Source organism: Oryzias latipes, chromosome 17, assembly GCF_053564925.1.
Source record: "Oryzias latipes strain Hd-rR chromosome 17, Olatipes_Hd-rR_3.1".
NCBI lineage: Eukaryota > Metazoa > Chordata > Actinopteri > Beloniformes > Adrianichthyidae > Oryzias > Oryzias latipes.
Genome location: NC_136253.1, coordinates 25464293 through 25473958, shown reverse-complemented (window position 1 = coordinate 25473958; position 9666 = coordinate 25464293). Strand labels below are relative to the sequence as shown.

The 9666-nt window shown below is 40.9% G+C and overlaps 1 protein-coding gene across 1 annotated transcript; it reads left to right on the top strand.

The window, feature by feature from the left end:
* The first annotated feature begins 969 nt into the window (after window positions 1–969).
* On the top strand, window positions 970–9378 carry LOC101156120 (E3 ubiquitin-protein ligase MARCHF2). Its single transcript, XM_004079156.3, has 5 exons — window positions 970–1325; window positions 6022–6308; window positions 6397–6592; window positions 7386–7595; window positions 8107–9378. The coding sequence occupies exons 2-5, from the start codon at window positions 6124–6126 to the stop codon at window positions 8260–8262; spliced, it is 747 nt and encodes a 248-aa protein (XP_004079204.1). The 5' UTR covers window positions 970–1325; window positions 6022–6123; the 3' UTR covers window positions 8263–9378.
* Window positions 9379–9666: the final 288 nt, after the last annotated feature.

The window sequence follows — 9666 nt, the reverse complement described above, 5'->3', positions numbered from 1 at the left end:
AAATGAGTTGATATTTGTATCACAATGACCCAGGAGGCCCTAATTTTGCCATTCGAAACAAAACTTTACATAAATCTTTAACTACAAATAAAAATCTATCTCTAAATGTTTTAAGTCGGGCTGCACGGTGGCGCAGTGGTTAGCGCTCTTGCCTCACAGCAAGAAGGCCCCTGGTTCAAGTCCCGGCTGGGGGACATGAAAAATACATCAATGGGGGACCTTTCTGTGTGGAGTTTGCATGTTCTCCCCGTGTATGCGTGGGTTTTCTCCGGGATCTCCAGCTTCCTCCCACTGTCCAAAAAAATGCTTCATAGGTTAATTGGCAACTCTAAATTGTCCATAGTTGAGAGTGTATGGGTGTGTGATTGTGGATGTTCTACCCTGCAACAGACTGGCGACCTGTCCAGGGCATCCCCTGCCTACGCCCAAGTAGCCAGGATAGGCTCTGGCAGCCCCATGACCCCAAAAGGGACAAAGCGGTACAGAAAATGAATGAATGAATGTTTTAAGTCATATAATCTGAAACAAAACCAAATCAACAAAAAATGAAGGGATTCAGAAGTTAAGCAAACTTTGTTTTAGCAAAACTCAGTTCTGTTTATGTCAAATTAACTCCTTAAATAACACTTTTACAAAATGAAACAGAAAGCTGTGTTTAGCCATCAGTGCCAATTCTTTTCTGGAAACAGAGACGTCCACCTAGTGGTTTTACTTGACATAACCACAATCTGAAAGCATTAAAGGTTTTCCTTTGTTTTGATTAACAATTGTGTGCTGTAGGCAGACATAAATCTCCAAAAATTGCACCCTGCATGAATATTTAATTGTTATATTGAACTTATCATAAGCTTTAAAACTAATTTATGCGAATACTTCAGGCAACATTAATTATTTACTTCTAAATAACTCTCAAACTTACAGACTTTCTATCCAAAATAATACCTTAAAAGTCTTAATTAAACTATTGTGATGGGAATGTTACTGACGACTTTGAACGTAGCATTGTGTCACGTGATGCATGTACAGCTGAGGGTTGTAGAGACAGGCTTGCCCGTTGCTAGCCACTTAGCTGCGTTAGCCGCGTTGAGCAAGTTTGGCAGAAATTTCTTCTAATATCAGTCTGTATTGATCTTACTTGACGGCAGGCTTTCGATAAAGACATGGGGGGGATACAGGAGTCATGTCCGCCTCTTGTATCCTCTCCTATCTCCATCTATTTACCTAGATGTCAATGTCATAATTTGTAGCTAGGGCTTAGCACAGCTAGCTTGTGCTTGACAAATACCAGGCCAAGGAAAGAGGGGGGGAAACAGGCAGGCCTCCGGGTGAGTAGATTTACTGTAATAATTATTTTCCGCCTTGTTTACAACATTTAATTTGTTGGAAGCAGAATTTTTAATCAGGCAATAGAAATATTAGTGATTTTCTTTGCGTAAAATTCGCTGGTAAGGACTGGAGATGTGCATCCAGGGCTTAAGTACGATGTGTTTTTGACTGCAGTGGGTTGGGGATTTTTGTCCGTAAATACATCATTATGGCCCTCCAGAGAACTGATGTTTTACTTTTTTATTTAAGAGAGTTGTGCAAGAATTATTGGTGAACAGTGTCAGTCTGCAGGTTTCCACAGGCTCGTAAGCATTTTTTGTTCAGATTCCTGTGGTCGTTCTTTGCTAAGAGAAAAATACCTTTAACTAATATTAGTCTTAACATTATTGGATGTCTATAACTGCTTAAATATGCATTATATGCTAAACTTGCACAGAAGCGGTGAGGGGCAGCAAATCAGATTCGTTTTTTAAAAATGTTTCATATCACTGCTGGCTGTTTGTTGCATATTTGACATTTATAGCAATTGCTGCATCACACAAATGCAACTTAGTTGAATCCTTTTTGTTTCTAGGTTTAAGTAAACAGTAAATTGTTTAATTTAGCAGAAATAACAGGCTCAAGAAAGATAAAGGCTAATCATTGTCGATTCGAATACCATTAAAATATTTTTTGATTTAACAAAAGTCTTTAAAGACCCTTAAAGGGTTGATAAACATGTTATTTTGGCATATTTATCATGATGGGGGACATGTATGAAGAAGGTGAATCTTAAAATTGTGTTTCTGAGTATTTCTTCAATAAAATTATTGTGAATCATGAGCAGACCTAAAACTGCAGTTTGTAAAAGAGCAAATTTGTGATTTAGAAAACACGTTGGACAGGCCACAAGCTCCCTGCTTCGCTCCATTCTGATGCATCCAGTTGCAGATAAATAGATCCTTTGTTTTCCTTGTATGAGCTGCCATTTCGGTCAAAACTGGACAGCTGGGTAGCTGCAATGTTGCTTGACATTTTTGTTGCAAACTGATGGATGATGGGAAATGTGTGAAGGCTTATTCCGGGCCAAAAGTCCCACCCCCAACACAGAGGTGACTTTCTGCCGCTCTGCAGAAGCTATAACCCAGAAAATGACACGTTTTTTTTTTTTTGCCTGAAAACGGCATAATCATACTTAAAAGGCCCATGGGAACGCTTTTAATAGATCAAAAGATGGTCGAATGTTATTTGAAGCAATTAGTTGCTGCTGATTGGTGCAGAAATAAGAAAATAATGTTTTAAAATACTTGATATTCTGGTTGCAGAAAGAACGTTTTCTTTGCCTTAAAAATGAAGAACTAATGCTTTTCTGATGTCTGAGCATTTATGTGCTTCACAAATGCAACAAGGAAAATACTAAGGGGCCAACGACAACATTTTGTAACAAAATCTTACATTCTTAAGAAAAATACAGAGCATGATGGACTGAACAAATCAGACATGTATTAAATCTTGACTAAGAAAATGACATTGCTTGTGACAGCAAAAATAAAATCTTTACAGTGACAGTGAAAGGGTTAAATTGGATTTTCTAGAATCTGCAGAAATCCTGCAATAAATAATTCGCTCCATTTTGATTATATGTTTTTATTAAAGTATATTTTATTTTGTTTTAATTAATTTATGTATCAGTAAATAATAGATGGAGGCCTGTAAATATTTAAGCTTTTAACTTGTTCATGCTTACAACAATTCTACAGTAGGGATTAGGCCTGCACAATATACCGCAAATTTATCGTTATCGCAATATCAAGCTGTGCAATATGCATATCGCAAAAGACAGCAAATTTGCAATAAATGGTTACCTTAGATGTGGCCAAACAATCTTATGGCAGCTTGAAGTGTTTAATGGATTGAAAGAATCCCTTTCTGCATTTGACCAATCAGATGGACCCCTTCACATTGTTAACTAATCGGATGGCGCCCTATTATGTTGCATGTTCGCCTCCTATGTCAACAAGGGTCATTTGTAGTATAATTTTTAAGCTGTTGTAATGGAATGGGAATAATATTTTTGGTTGTTTTGCTAATTGTTTATATACCGCAAATTATATCGTTATCGCAATATTAATTACTAATATCGCATATCGCGAGTTTTCTTCATATCGTGTAGCCCTAGTAGGGATACAACTGTTTAATATAATTATTGGATTCCCGTGAAGATTATTATTTAGCTAGGAAGGTTCCATAGCACAAAAATATTTTAAAAGGGTCAGCTGACGGAGAAAGGATTTTGGATAAGTTCCAAAACATCTTAAAAACCAAGTCCAGATGACCCTTTAAAAAAAAATCTGTTTTTATTGTATGTTATTCACTGTATTATCTGTTTAATGCTTTGTCTGTGGTGGGATTTTTGGAAAATGTGTCAGCTAAAACAATAGTGATTAATAATTCTTTTAAAAGGGTTCCACCTCAACATTAATTTAAAGACCCGCTCCAATGAAAATCTTGTTCTTGGTGTTTTGTACCATGTTATTGTAGCGTTTTTTTCTCATGATGGATGACATACATAAAGAAAATTGAGATTAAAATAGCATTTTTGAGTATGTCTTTATTCAAGTCGATGTGAATCAGGAGCAGACATAAATACTGTTGGATAAAGTTTGTAGCAGTGACTTAGGTCCTACAATTGGCAGGCCACAAGCTCCCTGCTTCACTCTATTCCTAAGCATCCACTTGCAGACAACTACGTCTTCATTTTCCTCGTCCGAGCTGGCATCTAGCTCAAAACTCTACGGCTGGATGGCTCTGATATTTTTCCGTATTTTTGTTGAACCAGGAATGTTGTATCGGGGTTCTTAGGGATTCTAAGCTAGCGGAAGAGAGTGTAAACAAAGGGATGATGGGAAATGAGTGCAGGCTTACTTAGTGCCAACAGTTCCGCTCATAACTCGGAGGCAGATTTCTAATGAAGTGCTGCTCCTTTTCAAAAACTTTGTCCTAAAAAATGACTCAGGGCTTTTTAATAGGCTCCGTGCACGAAAGTAAGGAGTTCTACTTCCGCCGCCTTGAGTGTGAGGCCGACCATTTCCGGCTTGCGACTTCTATAGCAGCGACACGGCAGATTTTGATTGCGAAAGATGGTACATTTCGCCCGTTTTCTACAAGGTCTCCCGAAAATCGACGTGAACGACATCTACAGGATTGTCGACCAGTGCGTGGTTACATGGGCAAAATATCGTGTCGAAAATACCGAAAAGGAAATGTGTCCCGTTGTAAACAAACCTGTGCTGTCACATATTTATGCAGCAGCTCGTTAATATACGAGGCGATCTTCCAAACGTGCTTTTATTAATTTTATGAATATTATGAAGTGCCTGTTCGCTCATCATTTTATATTTAATCCTTGTGGTCAGTGCTTTTTTTGTGGAAGAAGAACAGAACTGAAGAACACCCAAGTGTTAGGAGAGGCTAACAACACGGGCTAACAACATCAGCCTTTATTTGTCGGGGCACAATTAGAAACACAATTCCATGTGTCGTGATTTTTTGAACAGTTTCTAAGGACTGAGCGGCATTTCTGCTCTGAAAAGCTCACACTGACACTGTGTGCTCTGCTCTGTCCTTGTGAGTCCGGCAGCCGCTAACCCAGAGCGGCGGTTCGGCTCGCAGTCCGAATTCTCACACATAACAAAACGCACACGTAACAAAGCACCCTCCCCTCAAACACATTAATAAATCCAGCTGCTCTGCTCAGTCAGAGAGGTTCACTAGGTCCACTGGCTCCGGAGCCCGAACGCAGAGCTCGGATGCCGGGTCCAGACGTCAGTGAGCACGCATCCCCCCCGCATCTCCCTCGTGAGGGGTGAAAGAGACGGGAGAGCCAGAGGGGCGAGAGCGGAGCGGCGCTTTACGCGGGGCGTCCGCAGAGCCGCTGGTCGGTCCCGTATGAGCTCACAAGCTTTCTCTCAGCGAAACACCGTCTATGCATGACGTAAACCAGAGCAGCAGTGACACACGATCGGAATAACCGTTGACATGCTCCACGATCGGATAAACGATCGGTATAACCCACCTATCTCGATCGGAAAGAAATTCTGATCCGAACGAGTCTGATCGGGGCAGAGTATTCCGAACGGCGTGTTTACATGACACATTTTCTTTCCGATTGCTGCAGATACGAAACACGACTCGTCTTGCTTGGGGTAAATCCCTCCCGCCGTGTTCACCATCCATTCGGCTCTCACCGACACATATACTGGAAAGCTATGAAAGCTTATATTAGTACTGTTGTTGTACTTTGACAAATTCGCACACGGGTACACAACAATGTTGTGATGTCTTTGTCACGCGTTGAAACACCAAACGCCTCTCTTTTACCCGAAATCCGCTATTTACTCAAAACTAGCAACTCAACAAAACTCCCCACAACAATAACACGAACAACAGGAAGTTATCGGCCTCACACTCGAAACACGGAAGTTAACCGGAAGTTCTGTCGTGCACGTAGTCTATTTTGGCTAAAAATGGCATAATCCTACTTAAAAGACCACCGGGAACGCTTTTAAAATAGATGATCAATAGCAAGTATCTAATATAATTTACAGGCTAGTTTGTCACTTTAACATAGCATGCAGAAACACATATTTTAAGATCATGTTTATTAATCTTTAATTTGTATTTTTTTCCCCTTCTTAATCACTGTTTGCTCACTAGGTGGAGAGGAGGAGACAGGAAGTAGAACATCTGGTTTGGGATCAGAACATCTATTGGAGACTCTTCACCATCCTCCTCATCTCTGTTGACCTCAGATGAGCCATGTCTTCTTCAGGGTGCTGCCAGCTACCTGGCTCCCTTTGTGATTATTCTGGGAATGCGGAATCTGACGCTTCTAAGGATTCCGAAGAATCTGACTCTACCACACAAGCCCAGTATGTTGCCAAGGTTACAGCGAAGGATGGCCGCCCACTCTCCACGGTTGTCAAAGCAGTCAGCATGCAGAGGTAAACCAGAGCAGACAAACTTTTATGGGGCATACAGATAATGTTGTAAACATTTTTTGTGTTTTCGGTGGTTTGTTGTCCTGCACAGCGATGTGGGAATGTGCAGGATTTGTCATGAAGGAGCTGGAGGGGAGACGCTGCTTTCCCCCTGCGACTGCACTGGTACCCTTGGAAAAGTGCACAAGAGTTGTTTGGAAAAGTGGCTTTCATCCTCCAACACCAGCTATTGTGAGCTCTGTCACACAGAATTCACTATTGAGCGGAGACCACAACCACTTACACAGGTGAGAAAGGTCCAGATGCAGTTTTTCATGCCTTTTTATCTGTTTATGTAACAATAAACTGTTTTAGTTATTAGAAATGGGTCTCAAACAATTCATAAAATTTAATCTTTAAGTTATGCAGACATAACTTTTTAAAGAGTTGTGTTGAGTTGACAACTGTTAGTGTGAAGCTACATTCACACTAGTCTCGGCACCGTGCGTTGAAGCGACCACTTTCCATGAAAAGTCTATGTTTTGGGCTTCCAAATCATTTGAAAACTACGAAGCTACATTTTTTTTACATACAAAATTGTGTCCATTCAGCACACATTGAAAGTTAAACCAGGTTCAACTTTAACCAATCAGAGACTTGGATTTTTAGGGGCGAATGGATGGCGTCCCTTTCAATTCATGAAAGTGCCAACCGTTTGAAAATTGATCATGAAGGAGAAATCAATTATTTCGGCTTGTGCCCAGCCCGAAATTATATGACACCAGGTCTTTCATGTATCGGAATAGAGTTGTGGAAAAAAAAAGCCTGGAGCAACACTTCAGAAAGGAATCTTCCAGCTTTAGGTGGTGGACATGTGCTAGTGTCAGGTAGCGTGGCTTGAGAAGGAGCTGATTGTGTTGATGAACTGTTCTTCCTTGCTTGCATGAAGAGCTTGCACTGCCTCTATGATCACATTTGTAGTATTCTTTAATCAAATTCACAGCTTACTGCTCATTGATATTATTTTACAGATATTATTTTCCTTTTGTAGAGCTAAAAACCAGACTTCTGTTTAAATGGCTTGGTTATTTTGCTGTCCAGTGGCTGAAGGACCCAGGCCCCCGCAGTGAGAAGCGCACGCTGCTGTGCGACATGGCTTGCTTCCTCCTGATTACTCCCCTGGCTGCCATTTCTGGGTGGCTGTGTCTGAGGGGGGCCCAGGATCACCTGCAGCTGAAGAGCAGACTGGAGGCCGTCGGCCTCATCGCCCTCACCATCGCCCTCTTTACCATCTACATCCTCTGGACACTGGTAAGTGCTGCATTTCTGACTCCTTCCACTGTAACTTAGCTAAGAATCAGCTTCAAAGGGAGCATCTCCTTACTGACTTCTGATTCACTGCAGTTTCTGTAGTAGAAACTTTAAAAAAATGTGAGAAAAATCCAGAGACCTTCTGTATCTTTTGCGGAGAAAACAGAGCAGAGAGCCTGTGGCCTGCCCAACGTATTTTCTATATTCCAAATACTATCTTTTTCAAACATTTTTTATACTGACTGCTCCTGGTTCACAATGATTTGAATAAAGAAATGCAATTTTGAGCTTAATTTCCCTCATATGTCCACTATTGTCACAAAATTGCCACAGGAAGATGTTAAAAACACAATGGGCATTTAATTGTCCTCAAAAATAATGTTTTTAATGACTGTCCTGCTCCTTATTTAGTCTGAGTCCTGTCCAGCCTTACATCTGTTTTGTCTGTTTAAATGACGCCTGTCTTTTTCTCCCTTCTTGCTTTCCCTCCCCACCCCTCCGCCACTCTTAGGTGTCATTTCGATATCACTGTCAGTTGTACTCAGAGTGGAGGCGGACCAATCAGAAAGTGCGCCTGCTCATGCCTGACATGAAAGGGATGCACACCACCCAGCGCTCCGTGCCGACCAAGTCGACCAAAAAGATGACTGATGAGACCATCGTATGAGTGCAGGGTGGCTGGGAAAAAGGAATAATTAAAAAACAACAACAAGAGCCCACCCTGGTACTCTCTAAACACAAAATAATCACAATACTAAACTTTTGCACTTCATACGGACCATTCTGAGGAGGAAGAGTCCTTTCCTCGTCTTGTCTTTATTGGAGCACTTGGAGAAAACACGGTTTTGGCAGACGCTGGTTTCGGGGAAGAACTCATTCCAGAGCCGTCCGACACGAGAACTGCGCCGTCGGCGGACAGCCAGTGTTCGGACGCCATTAAGTGGACATGTGGATAATGAACTAAAGTTGGTGTTACAGACTTATGAAATAACAAGACACAAGCTAATGTAGCAGAATATAAATAATTCAGCATGCTACTGCAGTATAATATACACTACCTATTATCCTGATACCCCTTCACGATTTATCTAGCTGGTTTTAAACAACGGGCAAACAATAACCCTGCGGCAGATAGTAACCTTCAGTTCATGACTGATAAAGCTTAGATGTGAATACTGCTTTTTTTTCTTTGTTTGACAAGTAGAGGGCGACAGTCACTCCTACCTGAGTCCTCGTCTGTAATCTAATCTCTTATTTTCCCGTTAAACATTTATGTTGCTGTTGAAGAGTGAAACATCCAACCGCGGTGCTGTTGAAGTGGCATGTCTGGATGGCACTGGTGAAGGGGATGAAGCACGACGTAAGAAACGACGCTGCGGCAGCGCAGCAAACGTTAGAGGAAGTATTGGCGTGCTGACAGGATGGGGTACCTTCTGTTGTCATAAGAGTATTAGCAAGCAGCCCTGCTCCACGTGTAAATGCATCATTCATTATAGAAAAAAGGCCGGTCTGATAATGCCACCAGATTCCAACAAAAGTGGAGGATCAGTGTTTTAGAAAAAAAAAGAAAGGGAAAAAAAAAGTATGCCGGTTTAGAGGATTTGACCCACAGCAGGCTGGTGCTTGGCAAAAGTGCAAAAGAGAAATACGTTTCTAAAAAAGAAAAAAAACATATGTTGATGTGTGCAGCGTAAAAACTAAAAGTATTTTGTGTTTTTGTAGTCTTCCTGCTTCATCCATGGAAAGTTGGGTTATTGTGCAATAAAACATGAGGGACTCTGAAGTGTTTGTGGTTTTGCTCTTAAGTTAGTTGTTTTGCAGTTTAACCAATTTGTTTCTGGACAACAACCATTTCTCCATAGTGAGAGTGTGGAGAAAAACCCCTCGCTATTTTGCAGGGGTGAAAAGATTTATCAATGAATCGATTTCTATTCCTAGGATCCAATCAGATCCATCTGTCTGAGGCAAGTTAATCTAATAGAACAATCTAAAAATCTGGTCGTTACAGTGGAGGAAAAAAGTATTTGATCCCTTGCTGATTTTAGACATTTTCCCATTTATAAAAAAAATG

Coding starts and splice junctions, on each gene's coding strand:
- LOC101156120 (XM_004079156.3), top strand. CDS start 6,124: ATGTCTTCTTCAGGGTGCTGCCAGCTACCTGGCTCCCTTTGTGATTAT. Junction 6,309..6,396: donor AAAGCAGTCAGCATGCAGAG/GTAAACCAGAGC, acceptor TGTCCTGCACAG/CGATGTGGGAATGTGCAGGA. Junction 7,596..8,106: donor TCTACATCCTCTGGACACTG/GTAAGTGCTGCA, acceptor CGCCACTCTTAG/GTGTCATTTCGATATCACTG.